General features: G+C 39.3%; 1 protein-coding gene across 3 annotated transcripts; it reads left to right on the top strand.

Moving 5' to 3' along the window:
- Positions 1 to 6351: 6351 nt before the first annotated feature.
- On the top strand, positions 6352 to 22653 carry LOC146607237 (vitamin D3 hydroxylase-associated protein-like). 3 transcript variants are annotated; one of them, XM_085348170.1, is made up of 16 exons: positions 6352 to 6474; positions 7370 to 7607; positions 8511 to 8624; positions 9979 to 10119; positions 10995 to 11128; positions 11325 to 11531; positions 11617 to 11657; positions 11777 to 11901; positions 13133 to 13258; positions 14038 to 14135; positions 14334 to 14433; positions 14620 to 14663; positions 14762 to 14801; positions 21144 to 21252; positions 21681 to 21826; positions 22174 to 22653. In XM_085348170.1, exons 1-16 carry the CDS (start codon positions 6380 to 6382, stop codon positions 22294 to 22296), a joined length of 1881 nt encoding a protein of 626 aa, XP_085204296.1. In that variant the 5' UTR covers positions 6352 to 6379; the 3' UTR covers positions 22297 to 22653. The 3 variants fall into 3 exon arrangements, with proteins under 3 accessions (XP_085204296.1, XP_085204294.1, XP_085204295.1); XM_085348168.1 differs by lacking the exon at positions 6352 to 6474 and having other exon boundaries at positions 7372 to 7607; XM_085348169.1 differs by lacking the exons at positions 6352 to 6474; positions 22174 to 22653 and having other exon boundaries at positions 7372 to 7607; positions 21144 to 21226; positions 21681 to 21823.
- Positions 22654 to 22907: the final 254 nt, after the last annotated feature.

Raw genomic sequence — 22907 nt, 5'->3', positions numbered from 1 at the left:
AGCTAACGCCACAGGCTAACGTAGACCTATGCGGTTTCACATCCGTGAGAGCCGATAGGGACACGCAGGCCAGCGGAAAAAGCAGAGGTGGGGGACTCATTGTCTACGTCAGGGACGTGCAGAGAGGTTTAAAGGGGCGGGTGCTCAAAGTTAAAAAGGGGCACATTGAACCAGGCTGAATAACAACAACACACATTCATCAAGAATCTAATATGGGAAGGGCTGTGTTGATCTGAGACTGTAGACATTAAAAAGTCCACAGGAGAGATGGTAGCTGATTAAACAAGTGTCATGAGATAATAACAAAATGCAAAGATTGGTGACAGCGCTTGGAACCATAAGGCAACAAAAAACTGTGACATAAACTCGGCTCTGCCTGTGAATCACTCTTTGCTTCTCTTCTTCCTTCCTTCCCATCATTTCATATATCACTCTCCACTTGCTGTCTATCTGAGAACAAGGCACAACTTGCTATTGCAATAAACTATAATCTAATTATCCACACCTAACAACTCTTGCACTTAATCTATAATAAAATGATGACAGAAAAATGTTATAGCCCTGCCTTTAGTAGCCTCATACAGCTCCTACTGTTTCCTCCTCATGTCCTTACCAGCCATGTCTGCACAATGTTATATCATGAGTAATATTTTTTTAAATCCAGCTAAATAAAACACACACATGCACACACAGTGACATTTTAGACCTTCTTCAGAATACTGTATATACTATGGGCATCATGGTGCTGATCCAGAATCCTTACATTATTATTCATTACTAGAGCTACAATAATAAAGCAATGAGGAGGGGGAAGTAATAAATATGAAATAATGTATTTATGATGATTCCATTTGTTTCACTATCCACTCTGTGCAGGGCAAAGCTTATTACATGTTTAAACTGTAGAGATACAATCATTTTACTGCTGTAAAATCCAACTTTTGTCTTATTTAAAATATAAATCTAATATAATCTGCTTCTTAATGTATGTTTTTTAAAATACAGCTTGTGTTTTTTAATATATTATAATTATAATAATTATTATGTGGACATGCATATTAGATCGTTTTTTAGTGAAATATAATCCCTCCAGAAAGGCAGGAAATGCCCAGAAACTTACTCTAAAACTAAATATGTTCTAAATACTTTAAAACTAAATATGTTCTAAATACTTTAAAACTAAATATGTTCCCTAAAACGGTGACAGAGCTACAGACCCATGACAGCCTTACACAGGTAGCAGAGTGAAGCTGACCCCCCACCCACTTGAAACGTAAAGGCAAATAGGCGGAGCGGTTAGTGCTACGTTTGTGCAGATTTGTGCAGGTAAAATTAGCGTTTGTGCTGCTACAGTATCTGAGATGTTAAAAGTTATATTTTTTGCTGATGACATCACCATCCCCCCAGACTGCTCCAAAACAAACCAAAATGGTCTACTTTTTTAGTGCTACGTTTGTGCAGATTTGTGCAGGTAAAATTAGCGTTTGTGCTGCTACGGTTTCCGAGATATTAAACTTTATTTTATAGGTCATTCAAAGGTCACCATCCCCCCAGACTGCTCCAAAACGGGCCAAAATGGTCTACTTTTTTAGTGCTACGTTTGTGCTGGTTTGTGCTGCAAAGATTTTCGTTTGTGCTGCTATCATTTTAAAGATATTAATAACAATTTCTAGAGGTCATCAGAGGTCAACCAGCCCCCCCACATTAATTAAATCAAACAAAATGGGTGTCAATCAACTGTGCTACGTTTGTGCTGGTTTGTGCTGCTAAAATTTTCGTTTGTGCTGCTTCTGTTTTAAAGATATTAATGAAAATGTAAAGGTCAAAAGGTCAACCAGCCCCCCCACATTACCCAAATCCAACAAAAGTGGTATCAAACGTTTGTGCTACGTTTGTGCTGGTTTGTGCTGCAGAAATTTTTGTTTGTGCCGTTATTATTTTAAAGATATTAACAAAAATTTCTAGAGGTCAACCAGCCCCCCCATATTAATGGAATCAAACAAAATGGATGTCAAACGTTTGTGCTGGTTTGTGCTGCAAAAATGTTTGTTTGTGCTGCTAACATTTTAAAATGTTTAATAAAATAATGTCTTGATGCGTGCTTAATCATCCAGGTAAGTAAATCCCAAAAGGTTGATTCTGTTCATCTGGACATTTTCAGTTGGAGAAACGTTTCGTCACTCATCCAAGTGACTTCTTCAGTCTCAGCTGACTGTAGGTTTCCCCAACCTTATAAACAGTACATTTGCATAGTGAAGGAAACTAGCGCCACTGAATGAACAATGTGCCGGGGGGTTAATTCCATGATTGTTAGTATGCAAATTCTTATGACCATTGATCAATGACAACTAATCAAAGCCTATTGATCAATGGCCATGAGTACCATTCACAGAAAGTGGGGAATGGCTACAATCACAGCATTGTAGGATGGCGAAAGATGTACCCTTGGGCCCCCCTTCTCGATCCAGAGATGGTCAGCATCCTGACAGCCCGATGGACGAAGCTGTCTCTCAGTCTGCTGGTTCTGGCCTGGAGGCTCTTCAGTATCCTTCCTGATGGCAGCAAACTGAAGACGCTGTTGAAGGGATGAGTGGAGTCACCTGTAATGGAGACGACCTTCCAGATGAGGCAGGTGCAGTAGATCTCCTGGGGAGGGAGGCAAGAGAGGTCCCCACAATGCTCTCGGCTGCTCTCACTACCCGTTGTCATTTTTTCCTGCAGAACCCAATGCAGGAGTCATACCACACAGTGATGCAGCTGGTGAGGATACTCTCAACTGTGCCTCTGTAAAAGGTGCTCATAATGGGGGTTGAATCTCTTGTGCTTCTCAGTTTGCAGAGGAAGTAGAGTCACTGTTGGTCTTCTCCACATTCAGGGACAGGTTGTTGTTGCTGTACCACTCTGGCAGATGGTTAACTTCACCCCTGTAGTAGATCTCGTCGTGGGTCAGCAGAGTGAAGAGAAGGGAGCTCAACACACATCCTTGGGGAGCCCCCGTATTCAGTGTTCTTGGGCTGGAGGTGTTGCTGTTGACCCGTACTGTCTGCTGTCTTCCTGTCAAGAAATCTAGCAGCCCGTTATACAGCAAGGTGCTGATCCCCAGCAGATCCAGTTTGTGAATGAGTTGCTGGGGAATGATGGTGTTGAATGCTGAACTGAAGTCTATGAACAGCACTCTGACATATGAGTCTCTAGTGTTCAGATGTGTGAGGGCTGAGTGAGGGGCAGTTGAAATTCCATCATCGGTTGAGCGTTTTGACCGGTATGCGAACTGAAATGGATCCAGGTTGGGGGAAAGCAATAATTTGATTTGATGCATGACTAACCGTTCAAAGCACTTAACTTAATAATGATGGAGGTGAGTTTGACAGGACGGTAGTCCTTAAAGCAGGAGATAGATGACTTCTTGGGTTCAGTAATGATGGTGGAGGGATCTCCACACACTGTCTGGGGATTGTGTCACCACGGTCTGTAGAGTGGGCTTGTAGTCTGTGATGGTTTGTATTCCTTGCCACTGCCTCCAAGTATCTCTGCTGTCGCTGAAGCTTTGCTGTAGCTGATGCCACGTGACAGGTTTGCCCTTGCTGTTCTTAGACTCACCTAATTCCCGGCTCTGAAGGCTTGCATTTTTCAACTTTAGGAGCATTTAAACCTGACCTGTGAGCCATGGTTTCTGATTGGCCCAGACAGTGATAGTCCTGGTCTCTGTGACATCATCGATGCATTTTGGGATGTAGGCAGTGACAGTTTCTGTATATTCCTGAAAGTCTGTGGTGTTGTCGTGTGTGGCGGCCTGTGGTGGAAAAGCAGTGCCTCTGAGGACCCTTCTGGCCACACCTGTACCTGCTTACGAACTGGTTTGGTGACTTTGACCAGGGGCCTGTGGGAACCCATGGCACACCTAGATTTCTGCCTGTACTGACCCTTATGCAAAATAGGTGGAATTAAGACAGTTCCAAAAGCAAACACAACTGATCAGTGCTGAGAGTGGTCCTGTTGCTGAGGTTGGGATGATCCTGTAATCTCTTATGAACGACCTCCAACGCTTCTATGACTGGGATGCAAGTGAAGACAGATGTAACATCTCTCTCTCACTGTACATGTACTGTTTATAAAATTAGGGAAACATAACCTGCACAAACAAAATAATTTGCAGGACAAATGTTTGACATCAATTTTGTTCGATTTGAAGAAGGTAGGGGGGGCAACTTCACTCACGGGTGTTTATAAGGTTGGGGAAACCTGCAGTCAGCTGAGACTGAAGAAGTCACTTGGATGAGTGACGAAACATTTCTCCAACTGAAAATGTCCAGATGAACAGAATCAACCTTTTGGGATTTACTTACCTGGATGATTAAGCACGCATCAAGACGTTATTTTATTAAACATTTTAAAATGTTAGCAGCACAAACAAACATTTTTGCAGCACAAACCAGCACAAACGTTTGACATCCATTTTGTTTGATTCCATTAATATGGGGGGGCTGGTTGACCTCTAGAAATTTTTGTTAATATCTTTAAAATAATAACGGCACAAACAAAAATTTCTGCAGCACAAACCAGCACAAACGTAGCACAAACGTTTGATACCACTTTTGTTGGATTTGGGTAATGTGGGGGGGCTGGTTGACCTTTTGACCTTTACATTTTCATTAATATCTTTAAAACAGAAGCAGCACAAACGAAAATTTTAGCAGCACAAACCAGCACAAACGTAGCACAGTTGATTGACACCCATTTTGTTTGATTTAATTAATGTGGGGGGGCTGGTTGACCTCTGATGACCTCTAGAAATTGTTATTAATATCTTTAAAATGATAGCAGCACAAACGAAAATCTTTGCAGCACAAACCAGCACAAACGTAGCACAAACGTTTGATACCACTTTTGTTGGATTTGGGTAATGTGGGGGGGCTGGTTGACCTTTACATTTTCATTAATATCTTTAAAACAGAAGCAGCACAAACGCTAATTTTACCTGCACAAATCAGCACAAACGTAGCACTAAAAAAGTAGACCATTTTGGCCCGTTTTGGAGCAGTCTGGGGGGATGGTGACCTTTGAATGACCTATAAAATAAAGTTTAATATCTCGGAAACCGTAGCAGCACAAACGCTAATTTTACCTGCACAAATCTGCACAAACGTAGCACTAACCGCTCCGCCTATTTGCCTTTACGTTTCAAGTGGGTGGGGGGGTCAGCTTCACTCTGCTGTAGGAGCAACACAAGTTAACTCAGAGACACAGACTGATGCGACAAAACCAGTAAGTAGGTGTACAGCGTACACTGTAGTGTGTAGCACACAGGAGTATTGGCTTAATTATGTACACGTTGGTAAGCTGTCTTGTTGCAACTGACGAACTGAAACAAACGAGCATGCTGTGTGTGCAACAGCGCGACAAACATTACCTGTCCTTTTATTAACTGCACAGGTAGTGCTGGTCATAGCTGCTGGCTACCTGTGTAAGGCTGTCATGGGTCTGTAGCTCTGTCACCGTTTTAGGGAACATATTTAGTTTTAAAGTAAGTTTCCGGGCTTTTCCTGTCTTTCTGGAGGGATTATATTTCACTAAAAAACGATCTAATATGCATGTCCACATAATAATAATTATAATTATAATATATTAAAAAACACACGCTATACTTTAAAGAACATACATTAAGAAGCAGATTATATTAGATTTATATTTTAAATAAGACAAAATTTGGAATTTACAGCAGTAAAATGATTGTATCTCTACAGTTTAAAAATGTAATAAGCTTTGCCCTGCACAGAGTGGATAGTGAAACAAATGGAATCATCATAAATACATTATTTCATATTTATTACTTCCCCCTCCTCATTGCTTTATTATTGTAGCTCTAGTAATAAATAATAATGTAAGGATTCTGGATCAGCACCATGATGCCCATAGTATATATGGTATTCTGAAGAAGGTCTAAAATGTCACTGTGTGTGCATGTGTGTGTTTTATTTAGATGGATTTAAAAAAAAAATATTACTCATGATATAACATTGTCCAGACATGGCTGGTAAGGACATGAGGAGGAAACAGTAGGCGCTGTGTGAGGCTACTAAAGGCAGTGCTATAACATTTTTCTGTCATCATTTTATTATAGATTAAGTGCAAGAGTTGTTAGGTGTGGATAATTAGATTATAGTTTATTGCAATAGCAAGTTGTGCCTTGTTCTCAGATAGACAGCAAGTGGAGAGTGATATATGAAATGATGGGATGGAAGGAAGAAGAGAAGCAAAGAGTGATTCACAGGCAGAGCCTAAATTATTTCTCACAGTTTTTTGTTGCCAAGCGCTGTCACCAATCTTTGCATTTTGTTATTATCTCATGACACTTGTTTAATCAGCTACCATCTCTCCTATGGACTTTTTAATGTCTACAGTCTCAGATCAACACAGCCCTGCCCTCCAGCACTATCAGCAGCAACCCCTCAACAGCAACATTGTACCCATCAGGTAAAACATTGGCTACGTTTGCTTTGCCTTGTTGCCCATATTAGATTCTTGATGAATGTGTGTTGTTGTTATTCAGCCTGGTTCAATGAGCCCCATTTTAACTTTGAGCACCCGCCCCTTTAAACCTCTCTGCATGGCCCTGTGTGTGTGTTTGTACGTGTGTATTTTAGTTAATCAGTGGCAATGAGCTGTCACTGTTTAATGAGAAGCAAGATAATAATACCAATCTTCTGAAAATGTGTTTTTGAGGTCAAGGTAGCTGGTGTTCATTTTTTTAAATAATTAACATACTATGATATTTACCCCACAGAATATGTTTCAACAAAGTATTATGAATGAAAATATGTTATAAAGGCAATAAATGACTCTCTTTTTTTACCTTTTACCTTTTTAGTATTTGCCTGTGGCACTTCTCTACTGATAGGTATCATGTTATGTACACATGTAAACAAACACACACACACACACGTGTATATATACACGCCTGCGAGGCATTGGCTGGTGCCACAGCTAATATGTCTTTTAATGTCACACATTGCGCTGAATTCATTTTTACTTTCATTTTCTTTTTCTGTCTTAGCCTTTCAGCTGAAAGTTTTCACACTAAACTCTTCAATAAGTCACAGCGAAGGTAGGAGAGGCCCAAGTGTCATTAAGAGATTTGATTGGGTATTACAGTGTCGGCAATGAAAATGAACGAATGGGCTAGAATGGTGCGTGTATGGTACAGTGCGCAGCGGTGCTTCAATTGGCCCCGAGGTGCGTCGGGTAAATTAACTGTCCACCCCTAAATTAAGGCATGGTACATGCACAACCCGCCCACAGCTAAAACAAGATAGCCTGTCGTGTTTAAACAGCTGTGTGTTAGGTCCACTTGGATTTTTGCATTTTGCAGCCACAGGGCAAAGACGAAAGCCACGCAGAACACTGAACTGTTTATTAAGAGAGTGAAGATGGACAACTGGACAGCGGCTCTGCTCACTGGTGTTGCTTGCATTGTGGGATACCTGGTTGTGTGGGTGAAAAAGATCAACAGCCTCCGACAGGCGGAGGAAAAGATCAAGAGAGCCAGAAACAGGAGAGATAAGAGCTTGCAGCGCGCAGAGCAGGCGGTGCTCCGGTACAAACAGTCGGTGAGAGTTCAGAGCTTTAAACACTGAAATGTTTAACTTTTTCTTTAGATAGAAATCAAAACAAATGATGTGCTTTTAGTTTAAGCCTAGCGGAGGTTTAGTTATTAATTTCCAAATTACTGACACTTTTTGTTGTCAAAAAACTTAAAAACACATTAATATTATGCTGCTCTTCTGGATTTGTTTTGTTGGCCCAAGTTGACACATAACTTCACACACGCGGTTTGTCAGCTGCACGTCTCCTGTTCCACCTCACCCTAAAGTTGCTCTGTTGGATCTGTGGTGGCCCCTAAAGACGAAGCACGCACAAACTCCAAAACACTTGCAAAATCCAAAACTTTTGTAAGTGTTTTGGATTTTGTGCGTGCTTTGTCTCTAGGGACCACCGTAGAAATCTGGTGATTGTGTAACGCGAGGGCTCACTAGATGGTTTGGAATCTCTCTGAATAATTAGGAACAGCAAGATGGAGATGGATAACTTTTTAGCAGCCTCTTTACTCTCCACACCGCAACAACTCACACTTTCTGTGTACCGCCCTCATGAATACTTCACTGGCCTCTCAGAAGCCAGGAAATCTTGAACTCAGATCAGAACAGGGAGAACAACTAGGTAGATATAACACATATTACTGGTTTGAACATGCATGTCTAAACATTCAAACGTGTAAACATGTAAATATCAAAACACGTAACCACCAAATAGCTACATAACTAGCTTTATAACCTTTGTAAACACCTCTTTGTATATCAAATTAGATTTAAATTTACTTCTACACTTTACAATTGTGCAGAAGTACAGGAAGTAGGAGTCCTGAATCTATACACTGATATGGTTTTCTTTCTTTCTTACAGCTTTATAAATTTTTATAACATAATGATTCTGTGTGGGTCTGTGTCTTCTAGCTTCCCACGACTGACTCTGCTTTGATCCTGAAGCTCTCCCTGTCTGAGCTGACACAGCAGCTGAAGGACGGCTCACTGAACCCTGACAATGTGCTTTACTCTTACATGGAAAAGGTTCATTATCCAGCATGACACAAGAGTTCACTGCCTAACATAACACAGATCTTTTTATCTGAAGGTTGACCGAAATACAATATATACACCAGTTTATTTTAGCTAGCATAAACACTAAGTAATCTATTTTATTTTCCAGTGAGAGTTTAATATTTTACAGAGCGCTTACACAGATCAGTATCCCTTTAAAGTAAATAAGTTCACCTGAATCTGTCTGTGCTTGTTTCCTTTCAACAGTTAATCAGTTCGAACCAATCTCTCTCTCTCAGCTGCATGAAATAGTCTGCAAGGTTAAGACTACCAACTGTTCCACCGATGCTATCCCCTCTCGGCTTCTGAAGCAGGTTCTGGACTCAGTCGGACCTTTCCTTCTGGTCCTGATCAATGCCTGCCTCAGTTCTGGTTGTTTTCCAACACCCTTCAAGCACGCTGTTGTTCAACCTCTCCTTAAAAAGCCTAATCTAGATCCATCCCTACTCTCTAACTATAGGCCCATTTCCAACCTCCCTTTTCTGTCTAAAGTACTGGAACGAGCCGCCCTCACGCAGCTCCAGCTATTTCTTGACAATAACAATCTCTATGAGAAGTTCCAGTCTGGTTTTAGAGCTCGGCATAGCACAGAAACCGCCCTTCTGAGAGTTTTTAATGATTTGCTTTTAACTGTTGACTCTGGTTGTGCTGCTGTCTTAGTAACCCTGGACCTGACAGCAGCCTTCGACACTGTTGATCACAACATACTGCTATCCCGCCTTCAACATTGTGTCGGTTTAAAGGGCACTGTCTTAAAGTTTTTCCAGTCCTATTTGAACGCTGCCGCTCGCCTGTTGACCGGTTCAAAAAAAAGAGACCACATCACTCCGGTTCTCTGCTCTCTCCACTGGCTCCCAGTTGCCTTTAGGATTGATTTTAAAATCTTATTGCTGGCTTTTAAGGTTTTAAATGGCACTGCACCTTCTTACCTGTCAGAACTCCTTAGTACTTATCGCCCCAGGAGATCTTTGAGGTCAGCCGACCTGATGCTTTTAGATGTTCCCAGGTATAAATTAAAGACAAAGGGAGAGAGGGCGTTTGCTGTGGCTGCACCCAGACTGTGGAACAGTTTACCTCCTCACGTCAGACTCTCCAAAAGCCTAGAAACTTTTAAAACTGCTCTTAAAACTCACCTCTTTTCATTGGCTTTTAGAAAGGTTTAATTTATTTGTTTTTATTTTATTTTTATCAGCGAGGTGTTATTACGAAATTGTGTTCTATTGTATTTTTATCTGTATTTACTGTACAGCACTTTGGTCAGCCTTGGTTGTTTTTAAATGTGCTCTATAAATAAACTTGACTTGACTTGACTTGACTTCAACAGACTCTGGCTGTAAACCAAAAGCTGAACTGCTGCACTGAAATTTTGCTGGAGAGTTTGGACCAGCTGACAACTGTTGGCTCCAACAAGGATGGTCTCTTGTACGGAGTTCCAGTTAGCATCAAAGAAAATATTGCATTTAAGGTAAGAATAATTTAATAAATTAATGTATTTGTAGTGCAAACAAATGGCAGTTACGCTATAGGCAGTATAATAATGGACGAATGCAGCTAGGACACCAACCATTGCTTTCTGGAGTCCAACCTCAAGATGAACTTTTCCACCATTGCCAAGTTGGTTGCAAAAAGCTAAACCTGACATGGAGGAGTGGGTCTAAATTGCTCACTTAGCCAGTGAGCAAGCAGTTTCACAATATCCTTGGGCAAGATACTAACCCATATTTGCCTACTGGTGGTTGTCAGAGGGCCCGGTGGCGCCAGTGTCCGGCAGCCTCGCCTCTGTCAGTGCGCCCCAGGGTGGCTGTGGTTACAATGTAGCTGCCATCACCAGTGTGTGGATGACTGAATGTAGTGTGAAGCACTCCGGGGACTAAGTAAAGCGCCATTTACCATTTTACCAAGTATTAGAATTAAAACAGTTAATTTTATAAATCATGAGCAACACATAAATACTGACTCTAGTTCTTATTTCCACAGAACTTGGAAAAGCTGGTTTTAAATGGTTTGCTGCCTATGAATTAAATGAACTACACAAAAACTATGATGTTACAATCTTTGATTTCATTTGATAATTTAAAAAGGTTTTAGACACATGTCTTTGTTAATTTGTGATCACGTTTACTGTGTTGTTTTATCTTTCTCAATTTCTTGGCATTTTTTGTAAGCAGGTCCCTCTTTAGAAAGAGATCTCAATCTCAGTGAGAATACTGTATAAATTAAGGTCTTAATAATAATGTTATTTATGATCTCTGAATTTCACTTACAGGTTTTCAAAATATTAAGGTATGGCATTTGTGTAGTCTTTGATGCACTCTTGTGTTCTTTAATTTACTTCACAAGGATCATGACTGTTCTTGTGGTGTGATCATTAACCTGGACCAGCCCGCTGAAAAGGACAGTGTGCTTGTTCAAGTCCTGAAGAAACAAGGAGCTATTCCCTTTGTGAAAACCAACTTGGCCCAAGCCCTCATGAGGTACATTTTTTAATCAAGAATTCAAATTTAAAACAACTCTGTGTACTCATGGGTGAATGAGGAGAGTGCTTTAAGTCCCCTGATAGAGTAGAAACACACTATATAAGAACCAATACATGTACCATTTGCATCTTCCATGTGTGTATTTTATGTAAAGACTCATAACCTGTCTTTGTTTGTCTGCGTCCACCTTTAGCTATGACTGCAGTAATCCTATCTACGGGCAGACTGTGAACCCTCATAACCCCCAGAAGACTCCTGGTGGTTCATCTGGTGGGGAGGGGGCTCTCATTGGGGGAGGGGGCTCCCTGCTCGGTATAGGCACTGATCTAGGTGGCAGTATCCGTCTTCCGTCTTCATTCTGTGGAATCTGTGGTTTCAAGCCAACTGCTCACCGACTGAGGTAGATCCTTTTTAGTCATAGAAAATTATTGTAAATTGATGAGTTAAGGTTTCTTTATTTGTTAACACCTTTGGATAATGAACAGTTTACAGGGTTTTCGTTCAATTTGTCGAGGACAAAAGTCAGGTAAGAAACTAGCACATGAAGTAAATGCAGATTATATATAACCAGTGTCTAATAATATTACACAAATTTTCTGGAACATTTTGTTCAAAACATTTGCTTTATGCTTGCTACTAAACTAGTGTCGTCATCACCTGGACCCATGGCAAGAGATGTGGACAGCCTGGCTCTGTGCATGCAGGCACTTCTTTGTGACCACATGTTTTCTTTGGACCCCACTGTTCCACCATTACCTTTTAATATGGAGGTGTGTCCTGTACTGTGGGATTCATGTCCTCTGTTGATGATCATATTTTCTATATATTTTCAGATCATTCATAGATGTTAGAAACTAGAAATTAATCAAGTTAATTTTCTTAACACATCTCTCTATGCTAAAAGACGAAGTTCTAAAGGACAAAGTTAATAGTCTTCCTATAACATTTCCAAGTGCTTTTTTTTATGAGAGCAAACGATTTTCAACATTTTCACCATTTCTAAATATACCAGTTTTCTTTTGAACACATACACTATTTCTGTTTACACACAATCTTTGAACTGTAGCAGAAATACAACAAAATTAACCTGGGCCAATAATATAATAACCCCCGGAAAAGCTGACCTTTTTAAAAGTCATTGCATTTGTAATGTTCAAAGCTCTTCAAGTCAAGTTAAAACTGAGGGCTATTTTCCAATTTACAGTACAAAAACCTCAGGAAGGGTTTGAGCTGTTGAGAAAGCATCATGTAAAAAAAAAGCAAATAAATACATAAATAAAGTTTTAAACTTGAGAAAAAGAATTGTTAATCCTTGCAAAGGATGAGATGGTTATACAAAGTTATCACAGCATTTCCAAGTGTCACAATGTGGAGTCAGAAGTATCAAGAAATTCAAAGAGAGCCACAGAGTACAGAACAAGCCTGGCAGAGGTGAAAATTGAAAGATTTAATTGATTTTGGGAAGAAAACTAGTGAGAAATATGTCTAAAGACCTTAGCCAGGACACTAGTGAATGTCTTAACCAAGCCTGGAATTGTAATCTCAAAGAAAACATTCGCTATGACCCTGCATACAGTCAGGTCCATAAATATTGGGACATCGACACAATTCTAACATTTTGGGCTCTATACACCACCACAATGGATTTCAAATGAAATGAACAAGATGTGCTTTAACTGCAGACTGTCAGCTTTTATTTGAGGGTATTTAGATCCAAATCAGGTGAACGGTGTAGAGAATTACAGCAGTTTGCATATGTGCCTCCCACTTGTTAAGTGAACGTTATTGACTGGCCTGCACAAAGCCATGGCTGTAATCCCACTGAAAATCTGTGAGTTTAAACAAAGACCAAAGTAAAATAATGTAACCATCCAAAATAAAATTAAGATGCTTGGAAAAAACCGTGTTAACAATCCCTTGCTCTTCTTAACAGCACTTGGGAATACTTTTAAAAAGCTGAAATTTTCTTTGGTGGGCTAATAATTCTGTCCTCATCTACAGATATACAGAAGCTCCAGACCTCTTAGGATTGGTTATTTGGAAAATGATGGCTACTTGCAACCGTCTCCAAGCATGGTCCGAGGTGTCAGAGAGGTCAAAGCTCTGTTAGAGCAAGCAGGGCACACAGTAAGACGTCACCACACACATGTAATCGTTACTGTCCTGAATTGTTATGAACCCCCTGTTATGTTACAGGACAATCAATCAATCAAGGCTTTATTCGCCACATGCACGTTGCCCTGCTGTGAAATGGGACCCCCCCCCCCCCCGACCTTACACACACAACACAGACATCACATGGGGATACAAGTCGGAAATCGGTAGCGTTACAGAAAAACACTGAAATATACACTACAATGGGAAAGTACAAGAGGAAAAAAAGAGACCTCTACTCATGCTGGGCTCCTGGGAGGACAGCATGAGAACGGGAAACAAAAAAAACCTCCTCTGCACAAAAAGCACATAAATGTCCACAGCACAACATTGGGGGGGGGGGTGAAGAGTAATCCGAAGCAAACGCAGCAGCCATCCTGCCCTGCGCTATTATTCCAGCGCGGGCCCTGACCCGCCGTGTTCCCAGGAGGGAACAAGCATCGAAGGCGTTTGGAAAGGGAGGGGGGATGAGTGAGTGCGTATCAGTGTATGTGTATGTGTGTGCGTGTCCAGAGTTCAGCTGAGACAGTGTCCAAACTGACCCTTTTAAAAGTTAAGCCATCTAAAAAATCTAAAAAATTGTTAAAAGTATTTTTTTTTATATAAAACTTCTTCTGCTTGGCTTAAAGAGTGTAAATATGTACACACACACACACACACACACACACACACACACACACACACACACACTAATAATCACTGCCTAGTATTTGATAGCCATACATCTTTAATGTTCTCTTTTATGCCTTTAGTTGGTTCCTTACGCTCCACTGAAAATCAGCCAAATTGTTCCTGAGCTATTAATAACGGGTGTATATGCAGATGGTGCTACCACCCTTCTACAAAAACTGTGAGTTGTACCTTTTAATAATTCATCTAATCACTTCTCATGAACTTAAAACATCTAATAAATGTATGATTTTTTTTCAGTGCTAAGTTGCAGGTGCTAGCATGATAAACTAAAATACTGTAGAATACTAAAATCATTACATGTCATTAAGTGTCAACACAGTTATTTTGTGTGTGTAAATAATTCATTTCATTTTAGGAAAGGGGCACTTCTGGACCCTTCTCTGAAGCGGCAGGTTTTCATACACTCGCTCCCTAAGTGGTTTAAGAAAATCCTTTCCTTCCTACTAAAACCTGTGGTGAGTTTTCTCATTTGGTGACAAACATGTGTAAATTCAAGCACAGGACTGAACATAATCTTGGAACTTTTATCTGATAGAGCCTATGTTGTAAAGTGCCAGAATGTTTAAACTCACAGATTTTCAATGGGATTAAAGCCATGGCTTTGTGCAGGCCAGTCAATAACGTTCACTTGTTTTTTGCAGTCACCTCGTCTGTCTTCCAACGTGAGTGCTATTTGTGGAGTTCGGTGAGAAATTATTGTTGAAATTCATCATCTGTACATGATTCTTTTTTCATATAATACATGTAATGGGCAAAGTCACAAAATAATGCTTTATTTTTTAGATCTGTTTCCGATCTGTGGAAGCAACATGCTGCTGTTGAGGTAACTTTAACTTTCAACTAATGATGCATGGTTGAGTATCACAGTACAATTTCAAAAGAGGTGGGACACTGTGTATAACGTAAATTAAAACAGAATGCAATGATTGGCAAATCTTACCGACCTACATTTATCCACAATAGCACATAGAAAACAAATCTAATATTCAAACTGAAAAAATAATGTATACCATGTTCAGAAAAATGATTCTTCTACTACAAAGCCATGCTATTGTAATAGCTGCAATATACACTTTAGCATTGACTTGCTCAAATATCTTCAGCAAGAAAATATCATTCTAATGGAAGTTTTATGTTCCTCTAAACCTAAACCTGTACATATGTCTGTGAAGGTTAAACCTGTACACAACTTTCAGCATTAAAAAGTGTCTTTCCAGATATGCAAGCTGCCAATGCCATGGCACTGAAACATGCAGGCTTTTGAACTGAGCACTAATAGCAAACCAGATGGTTCCTTTTTCTTTAGTCCGAAGGATGCCGCATCCATGTTTTTCAAAACTAATGTCAAATTGTGATTTGTCTGGCCACAAAACAGTCTTTCACTTTGTGTCAGTCCATTCTAAAGAGGTTTGGCCCAAAGAAGGTGGTGGTGGTGTTTATGGATTATGTTCATATATGAATTCCCGTTTGCATGAGCTTTAGAGCTTTAAGCTGTATTTCAATAGCGACAGCTCATTTGGAAGAATTGAACATGATTTACTGAGATACGGAGTTCAGCTACTGGTTTGGCGATTGACCCATCATAGCAGAATCTTAGAGGTGATAGCAATTAGAAGTAGAGTATGGTAGTGGTGAAGATGAAGCTGGAGGCTTGCATGGAGCTCTGAGTGGACAGGCTAGAAGATGAGTGAACTAGAACAACGCTGTCGACACTGAGTTTGGCAGTGTGGAAAGAAAAAGTTATATAACAAAGATTAGCAGCCAAACATCCAGGACAGCAGGCAGATGAGTGATCGTATAAAGACAACACATAAGATTCATTTGTGGATAGCATGGCGAACTGTGTTCGCAGACAGTGATCTCTGGAAATGTTGCTGAGCCAAAGCAATGATTTCCATGACAAAATCATCCCTGTTTTTAATGCACTGCTGCCCAAGGGCCCAAAGTTCACAAACACAAACTTTTGGCCTTGTCCCTTGCACAGAGAAATTTCACCAGAGTCTCTGAATCATTTAATGATAATGTACCATAGATAATGAGATAGTTAAAAGTCTTTTTGTTTGTCAATTTTACATTGACAAATATTATTTTGAAATTGTTCTGTAATATGTAGATGCAGTTTTCTTTACTTCTGAGAAACTCTGCCTCTCTGAAAAACTTTATTTTTCCATCAGAGTCATGATACTGAGCTAATTAGCTGCATCGGTTTCATCCAGCTCTTTATTTCTCTTTTTTTCACATATCTTTTGGCTTTTGTTGACCCCCTTACACCTTTTTTAGGTCTGTTTTTGCTGTCATCAAAAACAAAATAAGGTAATGTTTTTCATGAAAAAATTAAAAACATTCGAAAAGGTGCAGGAGGCATTGTAGCAGTCAGGTGCAAGTGAGTTAAACATGAAGGGAAGTATTTTCATGTGTGATTTAATATCCATATAGAAAAGAAGAAAATGTAATGAAGCGATTTTAATGAAGTAACCTCTACCTCATAGACAGTGTTGGGAAGGTTACTTTTAAAATTTATTCCCTTACAGAATACATGCCCCAAAATGTATTCTGTAACGTATTCCGTTACATTACTCAAGGAGAGTAACCTATTCTGAATACTTTGGATTACTTAATATATTATCATGCTGTTTACAACTACGTGAATATACTATTGCTGTTCCACACCGTAGTAAAGGGACCTCTGACTAATACCTTGGGCTCGTAGCCAAAAACTAGCTTTACTTTGTTGTCTGGGTCACTTTGCTAGTGAGAGACAGAGAGAGGCGTTGAAAGGCTGCTCCAACGGAACTTATTGTTTTCAGAGGAAAACACGAACACGGTGTACAGTCGAGTCTTAATAGCTTACTTACAACTGGGCTCGTCAGGCTCTCTTCTTGGCTGCAGTGGTTATTATTATATTTACATGCTTCCAGCTCCCGTTTTTGCTCGATGACAACTCGTACCTTTCCTTTTTCTCCCTCCTCGCGCTCACAGACACATAACAGGTATGGCAGTCCATTCTCCCTGCAGCACGGACTACACTGCCTATGATGCTACATTCTTTAGAGCTATACCTGTAGCATTCTGCCTGTTAGCTTAGCACAACAACAAAAAGGCGCTCTCTCTCACCCAGGAAACACGCAGAGAGAGAGAGCGTCACCCTGTAACCATGGCATCCATAGCTGTCAAACAAAACCCAAACAGTCCTGACCCGCGACAATATGAAACAGGGAAGTACCGCCGTGTAATCCATTTATTTCAACAAAGTAACTGTATTCTGAATACCACCTTTTTAAACGGTAACTGTAATGGAATACAGTTACTCATATTTTGTATTTTAAATACGTAACGGCGGTACATGTATTCCATTACTCCCCAACACTGCTCATAGATACCTCAGAGATAAAAGTGGGTGAAAAGTCAGAGAGAGAAAGGTTCAAGGTCAACAACACTGAGTGAATGTACGCAGAGGAAGAGGGGACAAGAGAGTGGGGGATGCAAATGTGAAAATTAGTATAGAAGAGGGCCTTCAGGGAACCAATCCAGGGCGAGAATGGCATTTTTTTGAAGGAGAAGGTGGCTGAAGCAGTCCACAGAAGCCAAATCGAGGGAGGCTCCAGCCAAGAAATTGGTGTATAGACCCAGAGAAACTGGTGCTGGAGCAGAATAACATCATCACAGTGGCCCGCATGTGGCCTCCATCTGAGGGCCCAAGAGATAGTGACTCAGGAGGCATGGGTCACCCTGCGTAATGTCTGCAGGTGGGAGAAGATATCTGCGCATCAGTGGAGAAAATCCCTCATTTGATGGACAAAAAAGCAGAAGAGCAGAAGAGTTCATGTGGAAATTGGGGCAGGTCTATGACACACTGGGCCATGTAGCCAGTAAGTCGAGACAGAGAGCCACTGGCAGACAGCAGCAGATCTGGATTCCCACATGCCAAATTAGGCAAGATCGGAAGGTCACAAACTCTGTAGTTTATGGAGCTCAGTGAAAATGATAAGAACAATAAAAATAAAAAAAGAAGACTAGACGCTGCATCACAAAAACAATCCAAGCTGGGAGAGAATCAGGGACCAATGGCCAAGAATACCAGACCCACCACCCAGCGGGAAGAGTGATTATTCTGCAGCCTGAGGGTCACAGAAAAGTAAATATTTGGGAACAAGGGTGTGTGTGTGTGCGTGTGTGTGTGTCTTTGTTGGTGTTATTTGTACCCAGGGGGTATGCAAACATGGCACACAGCCCAGAGCCTGTCTTGGTCAAATTGACTAAGTAAACAAGAGAATGTCAGATTTTAACATGTGTGATTAAAAAAAACAAAAAACACTTATATTGTGTATATTGTGATTGGCATAGTTATAAATAAAAAGTAAGAAAAGCAGTCCTATGTGAATAAGTTGATGAAAATCGTGTTGAAATTAATATTCATATGTCATTGAACTATTAATAAATCCTAGTGAAGAAAAATAGCATAAACTGAATAAACGTGTACGGAAGTATATTCATATTGTGATTTAATATTCATATGTGATAGAATGTTTGATAAATCATGTTAAAGTGCAACATAGAAAAGTAGAGAATGCAATGAAGTGATGTTAATGAAGTAACCTCTGCTCTAGTTAAAAGTGGGTGAAAAGTAAAGACAGAATCATAAGGTATGAAGGTAAGATGCAGTAGGTATGGATATGAGATGCCTATTGTGAACAGAAAATTTACAAGGTGGTAGAAAAAATGACTATGTTGGTGGACAACATATATAGAAAACCATCTAAGGTTTTAAGGTAAACCAGCATTTAAGGAGTGGGTGGATACAAAATCAAACCAAAGAATTCTTTTTATTTATGGGGATTTCAACACAGATGTGATAAGTCCAGAAAAACATTAATAGACTGTATTTTAACTAATGAATCAGAAAACAAAATTGCCCTCTAATTAGTGACATCAGTGATCATTGTGCATTTTTTCCAGTATATGACAACAATCATAGTAACGACAAACAGGAAAATAAATTAAAATAAAACAGGTGAGAACAGAGGAATCCATGAATGCATTTAAAAGTGACCTACTTGAGGGGAAATTTGGAGGTAGTGTATAAGGAAAGGGATATTGATAAAGTTTATGAGACATTCTTAGGAAAATTTAAATTATTATATGACAAGCATTGACTAATAAAGCAATACTGCAACAAAGAAAAATATGCAGTTTGCCCATGGATCACAATAGGATTACAAAATGCATGTAAAAAGAAAAATACCATATATACCATATGAAATTAAAAAGCTGAAAATAAATATAACAAAATGTAAATTAAATAGCATTTTGACAAAAATTGTGCAAATTTATTAGACATGAAGAAAAACATTAACAGAGATTTGGAAAACATTAAACACCATTATAAAATAGGTCTAGGCATTTAAATTACCCTGTGTAATAGGGTATTAATAAGGATACAAATATTAGTGATGTTGATGAAGTAGTTCATGAATTTAATAGATTCTTTGTAAGTGTTGGACCAGACTGATAGAAGTTTTGCAGCGAGAGCAGACAAACTTCAATGTTTGTATCAGCTGTGGAAGAAAAGAAAATCATGGACATTGTTGGGAAACCACAAAATAAAACTTCTACAGACTTTAATGGCCGTGATACAAAAATTGTTAAATAAACTATTAATGGTATCTCTAAAGCTTTAAGCATAAATGTGCGAATTCTCTCTACAAACTGGTGCATTAACATCACAAAAGTGATACAATTGTACAAAAATGGAAATCACAAATTACATGTACAGACTTTCACAATTCTCCAAAATACTGGAAAAGGTTTTCATTAACAAGCAGGGTTTCGTGAGGCTATGGGCAATTCGTTGATAAACATAAAATATTAATGGACTCAGTATGGTTTCAGATCAAACAAATCAACTATGGCATTACTGGAATTAATTGAAAACATCGCTAATTACATAGATACAAAACACAATATAACAAGACAATGCACACTTTAGAGTTTTCATTGATCCAAAAAAGCTTTTGATAAAATTAATCGTGAAATATTGAAATATTACTTGATAAAATGGAGCACTGTGACGTTAAAGGAGTTGTGCTTCAGCGGGTTGAGAGGTATTTGGAAAAATTGGGAAAATTGGGGAATTTTCATTTAGTGTGCAGACATTGTTTGTAGAGTCCTACAAAGGTCCGTATTGGGATCAAAATTGTTTATCCTGTACATCAAAGACATATGTAAAGCATCTGATATATTGCATTTTATTTTATTTGCAGATGATACAGATGATACAACTACTTACTGCATTAGGGCGCATTCAGAGCAGATCTTGAAAATTGTCACACAAGAAATGATTCAGTTAAAAACATGGTTTGATAAAACTAGTTATTACTAAATTTGAACAGAGCAAGTGTATACAAGAGCTGGGGGGAAGAAATGATGATTACTGTAAATCAATAGATTGCTAAGCACGAGGTAGGGATTAATAAGTATGTACATACTTCTTCCTACTCCATTTTGGACGTGATGATCAAGTGATTTCATGTCATATATGTGTGTGTGCACACCCGTGTGTGTGTGTGTGTGTGTGTGTACATATATATATTCAGCTATCTATGTATATGTTTATGCGAATATATTTGTTTGTTTGTTTTGTATGTCTGAATTATAAAAGGTTATCCCATTATCCCATTCCCATTGCCTCCAACCTCAAGAAGGACTGGGCAGTTCCCCTCAGCCATCGGTTCCATCCAAGCCCTGCACTGCCTGCTGTGTAATACTCATAGGATCAGAGACTAGACTATTTATCTAGAGTTCCTGTTTTGGAGTGCTGGTTCCACAGATCAACATAGGAGGAGACCTCAGAGTAGAACCAGGACATGCAGAAGAGGTTATTTCTCTTGGCTCGCCTTGAAAGGCCTCGTTGTTCCCTCGGATAAACTAGAGGAGGTGGCTGGGGAGAGAGAGGTCTGGGCTTTGCTTCTTAGGCTGCTAACCCTGTGACCCGGCTCTGAATAAGTGGAAGAAAATGGATGGATAGATATTAAAATTTCTCAGTTTAAATATTTCAAAATTTGTAAATCACTGCATTTTGTTTTTGTTTACATTTTACACAGTCTCCCAAATGTTTTGGAATCGCAGTTGTATAAAGGATCAAGAAAATTTCCTGTTTTTTCTTTAGGACTATATTCAAGAGACAATAGCACATTGGAGGAGCTGCAATATCGATGTGCTGTTGTCCCCCATGATAGGGCCAGCCAGCAGGTTATTGCACGCTGACAAAGTTTCAAGTATGGTATACTGAGTATTTAAAAAAAGCATTATTGTCCATCTATCTCTCTCTTTTTTTCATTATTGTAATCTCAGGATAAGTTTGTGGATGTATGAAATGCTCCTAGGTGGCAGCATAGTTCCTGGGATTTGGGATCACATAACAATTATCTCATAAAAAATTAGGATTGCTGCCCTTCTCTAGTGCTAACATGCATGATCAAAAAAGGCAGAGAGTGAAGAAAAACAATATCTCCAGACATTAGTCAATTAGGAAAGTCACCTGTAGATTAGAACATTTGGACAAATAATAATATAAAGGCACTGTTACACTAAATAAATCACATGTTAATTAAAGAGCAACAGAATTTTGAAGGGCTAAAGAAAAGTGAATCTGTCTTAAAATTTTTCATCATAACTAATCTACTTGTATTTTCTGTTATTTCAGCTGCAGTCAGTTGCACGATGCTCTACAATCTCTTAAAATTTCCTGCGGGTGTAGTCACTGTTTCCACAGTGACTGCGATCGATGAGGAGGAACTAAAGCACTATAAGGGCTGTTATCAGGACAGTTTTGACAAGTCCCTCAAAGAGGTAACACATACCAGTGTGGGGAGACAGATTGAACACATTTACTGTGAGACCAGTTTTTCATGCAGTTTTAAAATTTCTAAACAAATGAATACAACTTTCAACTACACTGACTACACACAGGAAGATTTCAGGTGTGGTGGTGGGTAGGCCCATCTATCCTACATGGAACCAAGAGCTAAACCAGATCAGACGATTGAGACAATTTTTTCTTGTGGTTCTGTAATTTATTGACTCTCAGTTATACATGAACTTTATTAAATGTTCCACAATTTGTTAGTCAGCTCGAGGCAGAAGACTGCGGTCCAGCTGCTGAGCGTTAAGTGACAGGAGTGTGTTTTTGTGTTCAGGCAGTGACTGGTGGCGAGGGTCTACCTGTGGCGGTTCAGTGTGTTGCTCTGCCGTGGCAGGATGAGCTCTGCCTGCGCTTCATGAAGGAAGTGGAACAACTGGTCAAAGAAAGCAAGAAGTAAAGCTGCTTTCTTTCTCAGTCTCACAGGAGAGGCTGCAGACTTGAGAGGCAATGTGTTGACTTGAGTAGATCCTATAAATGAGAGCTGAATCTTTCATAAATAGCAGAGCATTCTCTTTTTTTACAAATATAATCTGGCAATTTTTGTGCCTTGACTATTTGGTAAAGTTTAAATAAATTTTAACAGTTAAAATTCAGGCTAAAGTCAAGGCAGTTTTATTTCTTTATGCCAAAATCACATGTAAAGGTTCTTCACAGGGAATGAACAAATAAATACATACAGCCATTAATAAATGGAACAGTACATTTTAAAAAATTGAAATCACTAAGATATTAAAACAGACATAATTTATATGTATAGGAGTATCTATGAAGCGCCTTGAGGCGACTTTTGTTGTGATTTGGCGCTATATAAATAAAATTGAATTGAATTGAGTGTGTGTGTGTCTTCTTATTCAGTCACAATGACGGAGATATTCATGATACAATATCTGGGTTAAAGAAAGCTGGAGGACGCAATGAAGTAAGTTAAAAATCAGCATCTGCTGTCAGTCAGGATAAACATATTGATACTATTTTTATGAGAAAACTTTAGGGGACCATTCGTTCTCG

This window comes from Diplotaxodon limnothrissa, linkage group LG23 (genome assembly GCF_057381915.1).
Source record: "Diplotaxodon limnothrissa isolate DT_005_m linkage group LG23, D_limnothrissa_male_GT1.1, whole genome shotgun sequence".
NCBI classification, from domain to species: domain Eukaryota; kingdom Metazoa; phylum Chordata; class Actinopteri; order Cichliformes; family Cichlidae; genus Diplotaxodon; species Diplotaxodon limnothrissa.
Note: the sequence above shows the minus strand (reverse complement) of the source record. Positions and strands in the feature narration are given on the sequence as shown.

What these genes read in the sequence shown, in the direction of transcription:
- LOC146607237 (XM_085348170.1), top strand. Translation starts at nt 6,380, where the DNA reads ATGGACTTTTTAATGTCTACAGTCTCAGATCAACACAGCCCTGCCCTC. An exon ending in TTGGCCCAAGCCCTCATGAG is followed by an intron (nt 11,129 to 11,324) that starts GTACATTTTTTA and finishes GTCCACCTTTAG; the next exon opens with CTATGACTGCAGTAATCCTA. An exon ending in CATTACCTTTTAATATGGAG is followed by an intron (nt 11,902 to 13,132) that starts GTGTGTCCTGTA and finishes CCTCATCTACAG; the next exon opens with ATATACAGAAGCTCCAGACC.